This window comes from Artemia sp. Qi Xiang Cuo, chromosome 8 (assembly GCF_049724085.1).
Source record: "Artemia sp. Qi Xiang Cuo chromosome 8, ASM4972408v1, whole genome shotgun sequence".
Taxonomy (NCBI): domain Eukaryota; kingdom Metazoa; phylum Arthropoda; class Branchiopoda; order Anostraca; family Artemiidae; genus Artemia; species Artemia sp. Qi Xiang Cuo.
Genome location: NC_142801.1, coordinates 66,252,427 through 66,271,674, shown reverse-complemented (window position 1 = coordinate 66,271,674; position 19,248 = coordinate 66,252,427). Strand labels below are relative to the sequence as shown.

Here is a 19,248-nt window from a genome sequence, read left to right as displayed (position 1 = left end):
TGACAAAGAGTATGAATCCATGATTTTCCTTTCTGGGGGGAAGAGGAAAAATTAATATGAAAAAAATTACTGGGGCAAGTTTAGAAGCAGGATTAGTAAAACAGAAATAGCCTATGCAATTAGGCTCAGAAAAAACATTTTGGTTTCAGAAAAACTCTCAGCAAATTGAGATAGTTTTAGTACCTTGAATAGTAAAATTCTACTTTAGCTTTAGGCATGGGCATAGGGAAGGGGTGGCAGGGGGGCACGCTGCCCCCCCCCCTAGACCTTCAAATTTACATTAGATATGGCTGAAAAAGCAGATGGTTGGAAAAGCAGTTGATAAAAGGCCCTTCATTACACTATTGACTGCGCCCCCCCCCCTGAGACAATATGCTGCCTACACCCATGGCTTTTGGCTATCTTGGAAAGGGGTTAGGTTAGGAAATTAAAACTTTCACCGGATGGGTCTAGATGCAAAAGTATGTCCAGTGAAGGTATTTGACCTTTGATGACTTTTAAAAACCTGTGTGTTTTGCAAAATAGACCTTCTGCTTAAACTAAGTACAACACAATTGTTTTCAGCTTTGCAACTTTGCTCATTCCCAATTTAGGCCTATAAGGTTTTATAGATATGCAAATAAATTACCTAAATTTTGAAAAAAAGCATTAATGTAGCTTAGAATCCTACTCAAATAACAGAAATTGCATTTTCAGAACTAAGGCCAGAGAAAAAGAAATTGATAACTGAAAATTAAGGCATGGGCACCCATATGGGGGGGCTCCTGCCCCCCCTGGCTGAATAATGCTGCCTTATTTTTCTATTTTTGTTCTGAGATTTCTATTATATAGCATTAAAAGTGCCAATTAGATGAGGTTTGTCCCCCCCCCCTGGAATTCAGCTTATGGGCACCCATGAATTAAGGTAAAAGGTTGTTTTGTCAAAATTTTGGTAAATATCTACCAAATCATATTATTGAGTTAGGACTGAAGTGAATACACCATTTGATGCCTTTTTTTATGCTGATTATAAATATAATAAGCATTTCTATCGGAAATGAATTTCAGCCCCCCCCCCTATATATGCCAATTCAGGGTTAGGTTAGGTATATATAGGGGGGTAGGCTGAAATTCATTTCCGATAGAAATGATTATTATATTTGTAATCAGCATAAAAAAGACATCGAATGGTGTATTCACTTTATTCCTAACTCAATAATATGATTTGGTAGATATTTACCAAAATTTCAATAGGTCATGTAAGTAAATTTTAGTACCCTCTAGAGGGAGAAGGAGCAGAAATTTCATTTTCCTAACCTAACCCCTTTCCAAGATAGCCAAAAGTAGCTAAAGTAGAATTTACCCTTAGAACTGTCAAAAGGTCCATAATAATGCTTGGATATCCAAATTAAAATCCAAGATACTTGTAACATTGATGGCATTCAATCATAGCCGATGTGGGCAGTAAAGTTCTACAAAATCATATTTTTGAGTTAGGACAAAAGTGAATACACCATTCAATGCCTTTTTTATGCTGATTACGAATATAATAGTCATTTCTATCAGAAATGAATTTCAGCCCCCCCTATATATGCCAATTCAGGGTTAGGTTAGGTTCATGGGTGCCCATAAGAACTAAAATAATTTGTTCCAGGGGGGGGGGGGGGGAAACCTCATCTAATTGACACTTTCAATGCTATATAATAGAAATCTCAGAACAAATCTATAAAAATAAGGCAGCATCATTCAGCCAAGGGGGGCAGGAGCCCCCCCCCCCAAATGGGTGCCCAGGGTTAGGTTAGGTATAGCCTATATAGGGGGAGGGGCGGAAATTCATTTCTAATAGAAATGCTTATTATATTTGTAATCAGCATAAAAAAAGGCGGTCAATATATACAAAATCATATTATTGAGTTAGGAAAAAAGTGAATACACCATTCGATGCCTTTTTTTATGCTGTTTATAATTATAGTGATTTTTTATATTGTAAATGAATTTCAGCCCCCCCCCCCTCGATATGCACTCACAAACCTACACAGGTCTTGACCGATATAGGGGGGGGGGGCTGACAATAATTTACATTCTAAATGATTATTATGTTTTTAATAAGCAGAAAAAAATGCATCGAATTGTGTATTCACTTTAGTCCTAACTCAATAATATGATTTGGTAGATATTGACCAAAAATGCATCAAATGGTGTATTCACTTTATTCCTAACTCAATAATATGATTTTGTAGAACTTTACCATGTGGGCTTCCTGCGAAATACTTTAGCCTGTAGACCCATCCCTGAAAGTTTTATTTTCCTAACCTAACCCCTTTCCAAGATAGCTAAAGTAGAATTTTAATGCAATAAACCTCAACCGTAACAAATAGGCAAACAAACAAAAGAATGAGAGAAAAGAGCAAATAGGGCCTAAATAGCCTAGCCTAGCCCAAGACATGCTGTGTAACAAATTCCAACAAAACCATGGAAGGATTCTTTACTTAAAAAAATTATAGGTATATATTTTAGGCATGCACCATTTGTTATCTAAAATCCAACCGAGCTAAGCACTCAACCTTTTCAAGCCATTTTACCTTTTCAGTTTAATATTGTGTTGCAAATATGGCTGAGAGCCGATAGAATTATAAACGTATCGAATATCGGGAGACATTTTAATAAAATTAAATTCCTTAGAAGACCTCTTTTATAAAAATTAAAAATCTCCTAACTAATTTGACTAAATTATTTTTAAATAAGATAAAATTACATTTGGCAAAACATTTTTAAAGAATTAAAAATACTGTAGTTTCAGTCACAATGGTTTTCAGTATTGAATTTAGCAGCTATATTAAAAATCGACAAACGCGGACAAGTTTGGATAGAATTAAAAATATGGAGAACAATGAAAAAGAACCAACTATCAGTACCATTGAAGGGGAGGATTCATTGGAATCTAATAAACTCAGTGAATATCTCATAGAGGAGGACCCTTTAGAGGAAGATGTCCCCAAAATTGAACAAGAAACAGAAGAAGATATGATTAAAATAAGGAACCTAGAAAAAAATTACTCTGAAGAATTAAAATTTGTAAGTTTTGGTAGATATTTCCTTTTTATTATTAATCTGCTAGATAAAAAAATGAAAATACCAGCACTTTTAATGGTTTTCTGAATATACTAGGCTATACTTGATTTAATAGCCTATGGGACTCACCTAACCAGTCAGCACACAATCTTCACTGACTGGTGAATACAGGATCATCCTATCACTGGCAAGTGCAATTTAAGGTAATTTATAGGGATGGATCTCCAGCATTTTTATTGGGGGAACAAGAGGGGTCCATATCTAGATTGTCAAGGGGTATGGAATATATGATAATTTTTCTCCACATTATTGGGAGGCAACTGCCCCCCCCCCAAATGATGCCCCTGGCCTTTCGTCACTTAAGAAATAAATTGCAGTCCCCTTCTCTCATTGAACAAAATAGCCTGTTCATTAGCTTTATGCATAAGTTGATAAATGTAAAGATTTCAATGACTTACATAGAGACAAGGTGAGCACTCTAGGCTAGGCATACTTGATTCCTTTTTTTATGCTCTTTCTAAATATAATAATCAATTGTAATAAATGTATCCCTCTCTGATGTTCCCATAGGCCTATAAAGTCCAAAGAATGTTTAAAAACTAAAATGAAACATTAAAACAATGAATTTCTTGATTTGTAATATGTAGGGTGTAGCCTATCTATGAATCAGATTATCATGTTTCCTTCCAATATTATCCACTTCCTAAAATTATAGCAAGTAATGTTTTGGTAAATTATGCACTGAATCATTCACAGAGATAATGTAATTTATTGTAACAATGACTGCAACTACCCTATTTATGAATATGACTGCTACTCCTACTACCACAGTACTACTGTTGCTACTGTGACTGTTATTTCTATTGCTACTCCTACAACTACTATTGAATTAAATCAAAAGAGTTTAAGTATATCCAGGCCTTCAAAATGGCACTGATGAAATATCTCAGGAAGAAAATACAGTGTTAAGTTGAATATTTTGGGTGTAACAATTTGTCTCTTCAAGCATATACTTCAAAAATTTGGTTACAAAACCTGAAATAATACAATCATTTACCAAAGCACAAGCAATGCATAACAACAAGCAAAAGCACAAATAATATATAACATAAAGCATACCCAAAATGCAAGGAGGTTAATCTTAAGTGGGACATAAAACTAATTCAAAAGACACTTACTTCAACTGTGTCTTCAATTATTTGTGACTGCAACTGTGACTACTTATCACTTTGACTGCAACTGACATAGATGCAATATATCAGTACCAGAACACTGTAGCATATTAAGTTAAGATTTTCAGGGGAAGTTGAGTGTGTAAAGCTAAATCAAAGGAGAGTATATGTGTCCAGATTGCCAAAAAAGTGTCTATGCAATATCCCAGGAAAAGCTTATAGCAACTATTTATATTTTCATTTATTTTAGCTCAGATGAAAGTGAATACAACACTTGATGCCCTTTTTATGCTCTTTATAAATTCAGCAATAGCCTCTGGGTGGAATTACAGCTTAAGCCCTTATTGGGGCCCCAATAGGTAACTTGTTACTGTGTCTATAGTTTGTAAACTATAGTGTAGCCTACAGTTAAAAATTGGTTAAAAACCAATAAAATATAATAATTAGCTTTTACACAAGGCCTTAAAGAACCCTCTATGATGTTTCAGTGTCCGTTTAGCAACAAAGAAAAATAAACAGAACAAAAAAAGAAAAAGAAGGATGTATTAGTGCTGCCCATGCAAAAATGTGATTTCCCTTGTTGTTCAAGTTGGGGGCTGTAAGTTTTTGGAAAAGCACGCCTGCCTTTGATGAAACTCCAATGATGTATTTTTGTTTTGCTGTGTTGTTGATTTTTGAGGAGTTTCTGACTTTTTAAAAATTCCTGTAGCCTAACTTTGTTTTCAAAATAACATTTGACTATTAAGACTAATGATAATAATAATTGCCATTCCTGAATCAGCTACAAATGGTAATTTTTGCTCACCAAACAGTTATTTAGAAACACATTTTTAACTTATGGTTACTATGAACTGTTTCTAACCCCATTAAGGACTCTAAATGGAATTTACCAGAAACAATTATTAAATTTGAAAAGAGCATAAAAAAGGCATCAAGTGATTACTTTAAATTGTATTATCCAGCAAAATAAGGAAAAAATCTGTAGAGTTGCTGGTCAGTAATGATGGCCAGCCATTGACTCAATTGTATCCCAGTCTGTCCTTGATGGTTTAATGGATAAATTCTTGTCAACAATAATCTCAAAGGCATCAACAGAGGGAGCAATTATAGCAGTATCAGGAAGATTGTTCCTATGGGCAATCCTTCTATTGGAGAAGTAGTGGTTACAGACTCTGGTTTCTTCCCTCTTCAAGGACAACTTCTTACTATGCCCACTTGTCCTGTAGGATTCATCAAATTAAAAGGACTTTTGACAGGAGGAATCAACATTGAAAAGTTTATGAGTCATTATGACATCATTTCCCCAACTTCTGTACACAAGCACAAGGAGCTCTAAATGAGCACCTGGAGAGATCCAGGGAAGGTAAACAGGAAGAATGTGTGCAAGCATAGAATGGATGTCCTCATCTCGTCCTCGCACTTCCTGACTGAATGGGCAAGAAACAGATATGGGTACCACCAGTAGGGACAGTAAAGTCCAGTTTCATATCCTTTACTTCTTTTTATGTTAAGGGGAGTCACATCTGGTCTTATTCTTGAAAATTGCTGTTTGCAGAATGATCAAAAGGTGTTTTGGTGTAAAGGGTTATTTTTCATTATAAATTAGGGAAAATCTCCTTCTTTCTGTGAACCAAAAAAAATGATAAACAATTTAATTACCTAGCTGTTTTGTCTTTTTAGAACAAACACCAAGAAGCTTTAGAACTGAAAGCTGTTGCTAACACATTTTTTAAATCTGGTGACTATCAGGCTGCATGCAATTCTTACACACAAGCTTTGAAGACATGTCCACTCTTTTTCAAGCCTGATGTTTCTATACTCTATGCAAATAGAGCCACTGCCAAACTGAAGCTCCACTATGTAAGTATATTTATTTAATGTGTTTTTTCAAAAGCAACACAATTCAAATGCCGTCTTTTTCAAGGTATGTGGAAAATCTATTAGTAGGCCACACAATGATTTTTGCCAAGACTTTTCTAAGACAGGGGGGGGGGGGGAGATCAAGCGTGTACAAAATTCTACTGGAAAGGCAGGGTAAACTTCAGATTTTAGGCTTTTTTTTTCAAGAACTGTTATTGCTGTTGTGCATTGCACATTTTGCACTTTATATGTTTTTGGTGGGGTGACACCAAAAACAAAACATGAGTATGTCTGGCAAGAGGTGACAACTGCCTCCCCCTCCCCCTGCTGGTGTCCAGAGTTATCCTTAAGTAGAAAAGATGCAAATCTCACCCAGTAGGATCCTGAAGATCTCCAAAGGAAATTTTGAGGATTGAGAAAGAATATTGGCCTACTTTGGCTCTCAAGTCATGTAGGTTGCAAATCTTTCTCTGATTTCAGTTCAAAAAAGGTGCAACATTTTGCGCCAGTTCATAAAGCTAGCAATAATTTTGCCATAATTTGTCAGAAACTCTATTGTGATATTTTATCAAAAGAGTTACATACAACAAATACATACGAAAAGGCTCATATAGAGGAGAATAGTTTAATTGAAAATATAGAAGAAAGAATTTTAAAAAATTTCAATATCAAAATAAATGATAATGATTGGACAGCAAAATCTTATATTGGGCAATAAAATTTCATAAATATCCACCAAAAACCACGTTTTATTGCTGGGGCAGCAAGGTGTCCAACCAGAATTGCGGTTACTGACCTATCTTTAGTTTTAGGAGAAATTAGAAGTAAATTTAAAGCATATTGCTCCAGAATTAAAAATTTTTATAACTTTAACCCATAATGGAGTGTTAAAAACTCGTTACAAGTGATATATTCTTTGGCGAATGTTTGAGCTAACATAGTCGATTCTTTTGGTTTTACTACTCTGTATACAAATCTGTCATTTTATTTATTACTAGAAACATTGAAAATGGTGAATAAGAAATCTTTTCTTTTGTCCAATATTGGATTTTTGAAAACCGATACTTTTAGTAAAAAAGCCCGATGGACAAATTTATTTAGAAGTACTATTAGTTCAAGATGTTATAGCTTGGATATGGTATGTGATTTATTGGAATTTGTTCTATTTAATACATTTATAAGATTTAATGGGAATTTATATAAACAAACTGTTGGTATTCCTATGGGTAGGAATGCAAGTCCATTCATAGCAGACCTGTTTTTAAGTCAATTAGAATACGAATAAATGATAAATAAAAATAGCCCAAGCAATGTAAAATATAACCTTTCAAATAATAAAAGATATCTGGACAATCTCTTAGAATAAATTGTGCGGAGTTTATTGAGATTTGAAATAATATTTATCCACAAGAGTTAATTCTGGAGCCTAGCTATGGGATGGGACACTGACCATTTCTTAGATTTAAATATTAATATTTCAGATAATAATAAATTAGTTTTTAAAATATATAATAAAACGGATAATTTTAATTTTGAAGAAATTAATTTTCTATTCCTTGAAAGTAATATGTATTCAAATATCACTTATTCAGCTTATTATTCCCAATTATTTAAGTATGCAAAAATTTGCAGTAATTACACAGATTTTAAAAATAGATGTAAAAAGCTGAGCAAAAAACTGATCTTAAGAGGTTTTTCTGCCAAAAAAACTAGTTGGCAATTCAAAAAATTTAGTTTTATGTATCATGAACTTTTAAGTAAATATACAAAAAACTGTAAAGAAATACTGAATGATATTTTAATATAATTTCTCTTTTGCTTGTCTTTTTTGGAATTTTGAATTTGTAGACTGTTTTCAAACAAGCTTAAGGATCTTTAAATCTGTAATTGGTTCCGGATACGAATAAGTGACACATCTGGACCAGTCTTCATTTGTTCCAGAATGGTTCTGCTCAGTGACCTCTGGGATTTTATTAAGGAAACAATGAAACAATTTTGTATGTAATTTTTAATAGCTTGACTAGTATGAATGTATTTTACAAGTTTTACCTGACATAGGGATACCATATAGGTCTTATGGTAGAGGCTCCACTGTGCCGGGTAAAGAAAGTAAAGCCTCGAAACCCGTTAAGGCAGGTGGTATTTCTTCTGATGAGCCCTAGTGGAAGGTTCTACTTGGAAATATTTCGCTAGATTTAAGGTGCTTTTGTTTGTAAATTTACAACAACTTACATTTATTGATGACGACTTTGCATGGATTTGGACATTTCTATTTGGTTGATTGTTCGGTTATACTGTTTGGTCCTGGATAGTTGGATAGATGAGTAAGGTGAAAACCTCGTTCAAGTGCACATTTGTCTCAATTGCTGGATTAGGACGACAGTTTATTTTTTTTTTTTTTTTTTTTTTTTTTTTTTTCTTGCCAAGTAATTACCTGTAAAACATAATATGAATCCAGGTTGGATCTAGTGCTGGTGGAGGAATCATCAAAAATTCCTCCCCGACGGACCTTCACCCTGGTCCAGGTTTTACCTGAAATTGATTATTATTTGGCCAATTTATTACGTTTTTTTTAAATGGTAGTATTAAGCAAAAGCTCTATTTAGGGTAGTGTTTTTTTTTTTTTTTTTTTTCTTTCTTTCTTTTTTTTTTTTTTGATTAGTTAGAGTAACCTTATTACTTGTGGACTTTTGGCTTGGCTTCTGAAGATGTTTTAGACTTTGTATTGTTTGTGGTCTTGGTTTTATTTGATTTCTGATTTTATATTGAATAATAATGGTAATGATAATATTCAAAGGGGTCTGCCGAACATTAGTAAGTGTAATGGTTGTTGTTTTCTTTGCCAAGATCACTTCATCCCTCTAAATTATTTTAAAAGCACTTTCTATAATAAAAAATTTAAATGTTTATGAAAAGGATAGAAAAATTGTAAAACAAATAATATTATCTACTTACTAGAAAGTAAAAATTGTGAATTACAATACGTGGGGGAAAGAAATAGCAACATATATATGAGACTTTTGGGACAGAAAACTATAATAACCAGGGAAAAAACAAACAATAATCTAGTTCATCATTTTAATAATGTTACTTGCTCAATATCTAATCTAACTATTACAATCTTAGAAAATCTGGACCTAGAAATCCTTACAAAAGAAGAGAAAAATGATAGAAAATGCAGATGAAAAGAGTATTGGATCCGGGCTCAGGGTATCGCGTACCCTTTTGGCATAAATGATTGAGTAGCAAAATACGGAGAAATGTCGAATGTGGTTGCTAACTGTATTAATGGGTTAACGGAGCCCCCTTGTTTTAATTGCCCCACTAAACGTAAAAACCGATCAAGAGGACATAGAAAAAATAATAAAAAGAATTATTTAGATTTAAATGCATTTTTAATCGATTTAGGTAACATATTGGATATTAATAGAATGACTAGTGTAATAAAATCTTTAAATGAGTTATCAAGGAATAATTTAATAAAAGCATTCTGGATTGTAAAAAATAGTACCAAATGTAACTCAAAAACTAAATTAATTTATGATGCAGTTTGCATTTTAGCTACATCATAATTTATTTCAAAATATAATAAATCTGATAAAATTGTTAATAAGGATAATAGATTATATTTGTCTATTAATTTTAGTTGTAAATAAATAGAAGATATTAATTTACCGAGAATCTTAAACCAGTGGAGAGTGAAGAATGCCCTTCCATGTAATTTGGGGTATAATGATAGTCCAATTTTAACATATAAATTGTCAAACACGATTGGTCAAATGATTTTTAACTATAATTCAATACTTAAAAAACTTGACAGGGAGAGTAATTGGAAACCGGTTTGTAATTGCGAGCAATTTTTACTGTATGTGGATCAAACTTATGAGCATGTTGTAACGGGGAATTTGTCCATTATAAAGCATCGTGATCTTCAAAATATAATGAAAATGGATACTAAGTTCCGTCTTTCTTACCGCATAAGGCCAGCAGATATTTTTAGGGGATTAAAGAATGATTTAAATTTATTTATTGATAAATGGTGCAAGAAGGAGAAAATTACTAGACAGATTTCAGAATTGGATAAATTTGATTTTGACTAGTTTAAGAAATAGCATGTATAGAATTAATCCAACAGACTATAAGAAAAATTCAATATTTTATAATGCCATTATGAAACAAACCATTGTTAATATTCAGAATGAATTTATAATTGTACCAGTTGATAAAGCTAGCAATAATTTTGCCATAATTTGTCAGAAACTCTATTGTGATATTTTATCAAAAGAGTTACAAACAACAAATACATACGAAAAGGCCCATATAGAGGAGAAGAGTTTAATTGAAAATGTAGAAGAGATAATTTTGAAAAAATTTAATATTAAAATTAATGATAATAATAAAAGGTTTTCTTTCTTACATTGGACGATAAAATTTCATAAATATCCACCAAAACCACGTTTTATTGCTGGGTCAGCAAGGTGTCCAACCAGAATTGCGGCTACTGACCTATCTTGAATTTTAGGAGAAATTAGAAATAAATTTAAAGCATATTGCTCCAGAATTAAAAAAAAATTTCTAACTTTAACCCTTATTGGAGTGTTAATAACTCGTTACAAGTGATAGATTCTTTGGCGAATGTTTCAGCTAAAAGAGTCGATTCATTTGATTTTACTACTCTGTATACAAATTTTTCACTTAATTTAGTATTCCAAAAATTGAAAATTGTCATAAAGAAATCTTTTCTTTTGTCTAATATCGGATTTTAGAAAATTGATATTTTTAATAAAAAAGCCCAATGGACGAATTTCTTTAAAAGTACTATTAATTCAAAATGTTATAACTTGGATATCGTATGTGATTTATTGGAGTTTGTTCTATTTAATATTTTTATAAGATTTAATGGGAGTTTATACAAACAAACTGTTGGTATTCCTGTGGGCGGGAATGCGAGTCCATTCATAGCGGACCTGTTTTTAAGTCAATTAGAATACGAATATATGATAAATAAAAATAGCCCAAGCAATGTAAAATATAACCTTTCAAATAATAAAAGATATCTGGATGATCTCTTAGTAATAAATTGTGCAGAGTTTATTGAGATTTCAAAAAATATTTATCCACAAGATTTAATTCTGGAGCCTAGCTATGGGATGGGGCACTCGGACCTTTTTTTTTGCCAAGTAATTACCTCTTAAACATAATATATATATATATATATATATATATATATATATATATATATATAATATATATATATATATATATATATATATATATATATATATATATATATATATATATATATATATATATATATATATATATATATATATATTTTTATATATATATATATATATATATATATATATATATATATATATATATATATATATATATATATATATATATATATATATATGTATATATATATCCTGTCCCTCAAAGTTTAAATGCTAAAAGTGAAACAAGCTTAACTATAATTACAAGGATTCATGGCTTGTAAAAGTTGTTGATAGTATTTCAAAACCAGTGAGAAATGCTTCATTTTTGAATCTCTAAGTATTTCTAATTTTTGTTCTCCGAAAATATTTCAGCAAAGGGGTCACGAAACAATTGCACATTTTATGCACTTTTAGTTTTTTTTCTAACTTAAAATTCAAATTACTGCCTACTTTCTGTCAGCCTTACCAGTACTTATTACTCGCAAGCAGAATCATTACTCAAAGAAACAAAGGCTCGAAAGAACATTTTCAGGTGATCCTATCTGACATAGAACATAATACTTCAATTCAGCTCCTATACTTTCACTTCTATACTTTCCATAAGCACGGCAGAGGCTAGACAATCGGTACGTTCTTGCAATTTAATGAAATCAGCTGCATAAAAAGAACATGACAAAGCCATGCTCCAGTAACAGATGTTACTGGAGCATGCCCCCCCCCCCATTTTGGGTCGTTATGGTGCTGAACCGATTACTTCGTAGTGACAAATAAGAGTTCACAAGAACTCTAACTAATAGAAAGCTAATAATTAGTTGCCGCCAACTTTTGTAAGTTGGTACTGTAAGTACCGTATGGTATAAAAAAATGTCACTTTTTACTACCATTTTCCAAATGGATTGGATTAGAAAACTGCAAAAGAGAAGATAGCTTTTGGAAATGATACTAGTGAAGAGCAGCCAAAGCTGATTTGGAGGCAGTTTTCCTATAGACCATCAAGGTTTTACACCCTTCTGCATGCTCTAGATGCTCCTATTTATTGAATGCAACCGATGCTCTTTTATATCTATGATTTTGCCACTATGCTCCTGGATGCTCATCTATGATTTATGGACAATCAAGCTTCACACCAATGCGCATATCCTTGATTCTTCATGTTCGTTATATACAATATGTGCTCCTCTTTACTGATAATCACATTATACAGTCATCTTCACTTCCTGGACGCTCCTTGATCTCTATAGTCTATACAGTCAATGTGCCTACACGATCTATGATTCCTCTCGCATGCTCCTCTGCCATTGTGCAGGCAGCTATTAATATTCATTCACGATTCATACTACTCGGTTCCCCTGAATTTTCTTCAGTTTTGTATAAAGAAGCAAGATGTACACGCTTCTACACTTTATAAAAGTAAGATAAAATTTAATACTTTAGAAACACATACTCGCCATATTTTTGCACATTAGGGGGGATGGGGGTAAAGTAAAGCGTATCTCCATACCTAATGTGTTAGGTACAATTCTTCTGCATATTATGTAGTAAGAATTGTCTTCTGACTTCACACTCTCCAAATACTTTATCCCCACCCCTCCTAATGTGCAAATATATTGCCCAAGTTGTATATTTTCCAATTATTCTGTCAGTTCTCTTTGTCTTGTCTCACGCTAAGCTGAAGGAAACTTAGAAAAAAAAATGGTTCTATAATGCGTCAATGAATGAACTACTTGAGCAGTAGGGGGTTTATCATACAAGTACCGCTCATTGTCACTCTAAAATTTTCTGTGGTTTAAACAGTACCATAAGGGATATTGTTTTTAGGTATTCTAGTATTGTTTATTCTAAAACTTGGTGTATGTTTTAGACAAATATCCAGTTTCATCCACTCAAAATAATTTGTTTATTTTGTCCTCAAAATGTCTGTCATCCCGTGAGTAATAAAACTTCTGTTGGCAAAAATAAGAAATAGCTTTAAGGGCCAAAGTTACCACTGAATCCTTAGGGAAATGAAGATCCAGAATTGCCAATCAAGTTCCTGGAACCACTTTCTATGTGTTTATTTATTTCTACCGTATTTTGTTGAAATATTTATTTAAGGTTTTGAAAATTACTTTTAGAGTTATAGAGAGTCTGCAATAGAGGATTGTACACATGCTATTAGCCTGAATCCAATGTATGTGAAGCCAAGGTTAAGACGAGCATCATGCTATATGGCTGCCGAAAACATCAGCTCATCCTTTGAAAATGCCTCTGAAGATTTGAGATTGGTTTTGCAGATGGAGCCGTTAAATCGTGAAGCCATTTCCATGTATAAAGAATTGCAAGAGAAAATCGCAGAAAGAGACAAAAAAATGGAAGAAGTGATGGGTGATTATGCTGTTTTTTATTAAATAAAAAAGATCAGTTTTGATTAAGCTAAAGAAAGAATTCAAATTAGACTTTAATTGAACTGAATTCTATTAAGACTAGAAATAAGTGAAGATGAAAAGGTCACGATGGGTAACGAAATGATCGATCAAGTGAACAGCCCTCACTTACCTTGGTAGTATTATTACTAAAGAGGGTGGAAGGAGTGAAGGTGTTTTAGAATAGCGAAGGCTCAGGGTGTTTTTCAAAGTTTGGAAGAACAGGAAGATAAGTGTGCAAACCAAGATTAGAATGTTAGAAGCTACAGTGATGACAGTGGCCAAATATGATTCTGAAGCATGGACGAACATTTGCTGGAAGTTTTCCAGAGAAATTGCCTACGGATTGTTTGGGGCACCCGGCTGACTGACCGTATTTCAAGCAGTATGCTGTAGAAAAGTTTGGTTCAATCCCACGTTGGGCTATAATGAGAAAAAGGTTGAGATGGCTAGGGTACGTTCTGCGGATGACAGATTGCCCAAGATCATCCTTTTCGGTCAACCGTCTAGGGCTAACGGAAAGGAAGTCGTCCACAGTTGGGGTGGGAGAATGTTGTAAAAAAAGATTTAAGGCAAATTGGAACTTCCTTTGAGGTTTTAAAGAGGGAGACTTTGAATAGATTAGGATGGAGGGGGAACGTGCTTAGCTGTGTTGGCCTCAGGTGGCTTGCTGCTGAGGTGAGTTGTTAGTAGTAGAAGTTAATTTAACTGAGAACGTTTAAGTTAATCAAGTCAAATTTAAGAGAATATTTCTTTCTTTGCTTTCCTGGTTCTCCTTATGAATCGTTGGGTATTTTAACTGGACAATTTTTTGGAAGGGGGAGGGGGAGGATTTCTTCTGTTGGAAAAATAAGAAATAGTAGCATGTAACTGTACTTTTTGCTTATTTCAAATAATAATAGTGATTTCATTGTTAAATAGGTCCGACACGTTTCGCTTATACTTTTGTTTGCTCAAAGTTTTGCTGACGTTTTGCTCGATTATGCTGACTAGAAATCGCTTGATGATTCAGATTTCAAAAAGTTAAGATAAGTTATTTATTTCAAAAATTGGTATCACTATCCCCGAAAGGCCGAATTCAAACTGCGGAGCCAAGAAACAAAAACGGGACAAAAACATCAAAAACAGTTTAAAAACAATGATGTATATAATACTGAATAAAAAGTGCAAAATTAAATGGATAGAACGAATTATTCGTCCATTAACCATCATTTAAAACTATCAACTTATCAAACTCATCAAAAAAATATAAGTGTGTATCCATTCAATTTATTATGCGTAAGTTTCTTTGACTTATGCCCATTTACACGCTATCTTAACCTTTTAAATTCAAACATATGCCATAAGTAAGATTTTTGAAAATGAATAACCTGTTTCATTACTAAGGTTCCATTCAGAAAATAGATTGAGATGTATACGCGCAATAGCAAATATCTTAATCTTGTTCCTTGTTTACGTGACTTTGGAGTTAATCAAATAGTCCCATTTAGAAGATTAGTTGAGACATAAATGTTTAGAAAAGCAGACTTGTGACGTGGTCTTCGGATTTTTACTTAAATTAGAGTTTTCTTTTCGCTATTTTATTCTAGCGTTTGTGCTTTTTTTTTTTTACATCTTTTGTTTAGACTAGTATCTTTTCTTAGGCTTCCGGATTTGAAGCAAAATATTCATATTTTTTAATTAGTTAAAGTTTGGTTGTTGTTTTTTTGTCCACTGTCTTATTTGAGATATAACACCCGTTTTTATTATTTTATTTGTTTAAACTTAAAAATGAAAGGTAGTATGGTCCCAGAAATCATCAACAAATACACCAATTTTATATTAATAGCTCTCAAGAAAAGAAAACTTAACATCGAAAGAAAAAGAACATAACAAATAAAGAAATATTACGCAACTACTCTCGAAAAAAAAAATCATTAAGATCCATGGGCAATAAACCAATACCCCAACTCCATGTCTCCATCTCGCCTCTCCTATCAGCTTATACACCCGTGAATCGATTGCCTCAAAATATTTTCTAATTTCCAAGAAATTTTTAAGTTCGTCTATGGGATTTAGAGTAGAATAGAGTATATTTATTCACGACAATAGTTGGAGCTAACATGAGCATGTCATGACACAAAAAAAGAAGACACAAAACGAGGATTAAAAAAAAAAAACCACCAAATTGATAGCAACATAAAAATTAAAGGAGCAAGTGCTACTTCAAGGTCAATAAATTAAAATGAGTCATTAATAAAATTAATATATCAGAATATTAAAAATATAAATGGTTGGTACATTCAAAGACACTCACGGGCAAATACCTGAAAATGGCATCAAACATTAAATATTTGTTAAGGTAATTAAAATACCGAGTAAAATAAGGGTCAAATGATTTGCAATATCTCTCGGTACTAGAGGCTGGATAAGTCATTAACTATGGACAATTATTTTTTATTTGTTGGAGTCTAGTGACTGGTCCTTCAGTAGGAGGCTCTGAAGATCGGGTAGTAGACCACTACTTGACCTTGAGAGGTCCCTCTTGAGGTCAAATCCCCTAGCAACCAAGGGTATTAGATTTGTCCCTTAGCTGCTAGCATAATCAGTTGAAAAAGTATGCGTTCTGCACCGAAATTGTAAAAGGCAACAACAAGGCTCTTTTATGTCATTGAAAACCTCAGATTTAGAAATTGAATGAAAATCTTTTAACCATTAAGTCATCCGTCAAAACCATAATCCTAATGATTGTACGACACCATTAATTAAGTTCATTCAGTGTCTTAGAAAATTCACTATTTTTTAGTGTTTCGTCTTGCGTTTGGGGGGACAACTTTTAGAGGTTGATTTGGTTTTTATTTTATTTAATTAGAAGCTAGTTTGAGGCCAGAAGGTAATGTTCTGATAGTGAAATCTCGCTTTGGGAGTTGGATTTCACATCAAAACAGAAAAAAATTCATTTTTATTTGGGTAATTATTTGGATCGTTTTTGTTTTGGATCAAAGTTGAAATGTTCGTTTTTCCAGCCGGCTGTGTTTTTAAATAAATGAAAGCTTCCTCGTATTTTACCGGTAAAACTGTACCTTTGGAATTCTTTTTAAGTAGGCATTCATAGGAGTCATGCTTCTTTCTTTTTCTGTGGGGGTCTTTTAGAAAGTTTACAGGGAATTTTTCTTTTGATACGACATCCCAGTCAGAATGTACATTGACACTTGGCTTGGTCGTCTTTGGTTAATAAATGTGCCGTCTTCTATCAGAACTTAATCGTAACGTATTGCGCTGTTGTAAAATTTGTGGAGCCGTCACTTACGTGATAGGTCCTTAATTTTAGCAATTAGATACTCACCAGCGGGTAACAGGGAAAACCCCCCAAAACACAAGAACTCCATAGAAACAGCATAGGTTCATAAGAAAAAAAAGCATATGATCTTACGAAGAATTAAGAGAGAAGGGTTCAATCTAAATAAAGCAATGACAATGAAATGAAAATAAAACAACAACAAAACATTTATTAATAAAAAAATATTCGAATATTTCAACTCCGCATCCGGGAGCCTTTATCAACGAAAAAAAAAAAAACAAGGACAAAGTGAGAAAAAAAATTTAGTTATATTATCTAAAGAAAAAGGCAAAAAAATAACACGCAAGAGAAAAAGTCTAAAAATTATTTAGTGCATGATCTTATTCAGGACAAAGGGTGTGGTAATCCGATAAAAGACCTGAACCATACAGGACCTACTGCTCCAAATTTTGTTCTAAAGAAAGCATTAAAAATTGTTTAAATGTATTCTTGCTGACGACGCTATGGGTACTAATCTATTTCTAAAGAGAAAAAAAGGTTGTCACGATATTTCTAAAATCCTTTCATTGTCCATTTGTTACAGATGTTAAGGCGTATTATAATCATCATAATTTATATTTCAGGACAGCTGAAGCAGCTGGGAAATATGATATTGAGGCCGTTTGGGATGTCCACTGACAACTTTAGGCTGAACCGCGATCCAGTAACAAATTCATATTCCGTCAGCATGGTTCAAAACCCAAATGAACAAGAATAAATTTGTATACTCTTTGCTATCTTATTAACAAAAATGTTAATGAACAATCTGGCACTCTTTCGAGATTTTAATTTTTGCCAGAATTCCTACAGCGGAAAAATTGCCAAGTGGTTGCATGGCGAATATTTTTGAGACAAAAAATCTGATTGAATTGTTTATATCTAAAGGATTTTGAATAAACTTATATTGGCAATTCACGTTATGGTGTAGTGACCGAGCCCAGAAGACGTATCTAAATCCTTCCCAGAATAAGTCACAATGTTTTTAATCTAACCCAGAATAACCACCATACTGATAGCTAAAGCTATTGTAGTTTATTCATATTTAAATAAGATTCATAGAATTTTACTTCAGTTAGACTATCTATTATCAAAATGTTTAATGCAAGTAGCCTCTTTCAGAATTATAACAGGAGGCAATGAATGCTTCGTCGCTTAACTTACCCCGCGTTTTAAAGAGCTTCTGGTAATTAATTTTTGCTGGTTTGTTAATGGGAAAGGCCACAGATAGGTTGAAAGTGACGAAATACAATCATTTTCAACCAATCAGGTGTCTTTTCCAACGACGAACTTTTGAAATTCATTTGCATTGAGCTTCATTGAACGCAGTCTGAAGGCATGAGACAAGGGATAAGGAATGAAAATAGACCTTCGGCAGTAATCTCAACCAGACATGGCAGGATAGTTGTTATGTAGCGCTTTTTGACTGCTTTTAGGGGCTATTTGAGCTCAACTCCGCCGATTATAATAATTCTGGTACAGCCATCAAATAGTCTGTCAAAATCCTGCTTGCCGTCCAATCGATGACTCGAAAAAAAGCAAGAAGACCATGGATGTAAGAAATAGCTCTATTCAAATTGAAGTGCTTTGCCTGAAGTTGGTAGGTAGCAAGCGCTAGCTAGTTATTAAATAGTTATCTTTACATTTATACTTTCTATTCTGGAAGTGTTGAAATGTAAGTAGCCACACTTATGAAGGTATCTACACTTGAGCTCGGCATCTCCTTTGAACTCTATGGACGCGTCTGTTTTCATCGCTGAAATTGATCTCAAGGCACAAGAAATATACAAAAATGAAAAATAGACCTTTGGTAGCATTTTTAAGTAGACACGGTAGTATGGGTGTTACGTAGTGTTTTTTGGGCAACGTTTCGGGGCTAGTTAATCTCAACCCCAACCTAACCCCACTTTTGTTTCAGTCATTAAAAATTAACTCAAGCCCTTGTTGCCATCCAGTCAATGACTGGAAAAACTGTAAGCAGGTCATGGATGCAAGAAATAGCTACATCTAAATTTACGCATATTCTCTGTAGTTGCAAGTTGGTTTATTCAAAAGAAGAAAAATACTACCTTATTATCAATGATGAAATAACACAGAATGCTGTCGTAATGACAGAATAAGCTGATATACTTTTGATGACTCTTGACCTTCCTTCTATAGTTAAGGCACATAGTGTTGAAGAAATATGGATAACTTTTCTCCGAAAGAAATTTGATTTTTTCTCT

General features: G+C 33.2%; 2 protein-coding genes across 3 annotated transcripts in view; one reads left to right on the top strand and one right to left on the bottom strand.

Moving 5' to 3' along the window:
• Positions 1-2,605, bottom strand: part of Gyf (GIGYF family protein Gyf) — a 99,947-nt gene extending 97,342 nt beyond the window's left edge. For both annotated transcript variants that reach the window (XM_089093684.1, XM_089093685.1), the window contains exon 1: positions 2,562-2,605. The gene's annotated coding sequence lies outside the window, so the exon portion shown is untranslated. The remainder of the gene's footprint in view (positions 1-2,561) is intronic.
• A 221-nt stretch (positions 2,606-2,826) lies between these two features.
• On the top strand, positions 2,827-17,937 carry LOC148949717 (tetratricopeptide repeat protein 1-like). The gene is made up of 4 exons (XM_089093696.1): positions 2,827-3,054; positions 5,904-6,083; positions 13,420-13,669; positions 17,611-17,937. Exons 1-4 carry the CDS (start codon positions 2,860-2,862, stop codon positions 17,742-17,744), a joined length of 759 nt encoding a protein of 252 aa, XP_088949822.1. The 5' UTR covers positions 2,827-2,859; the 3' UTR covers positions 17,745-17,937.
• The last annotated feature ends 1,311 nt before the right edge of the window (positions 17,938-19,248 follow it).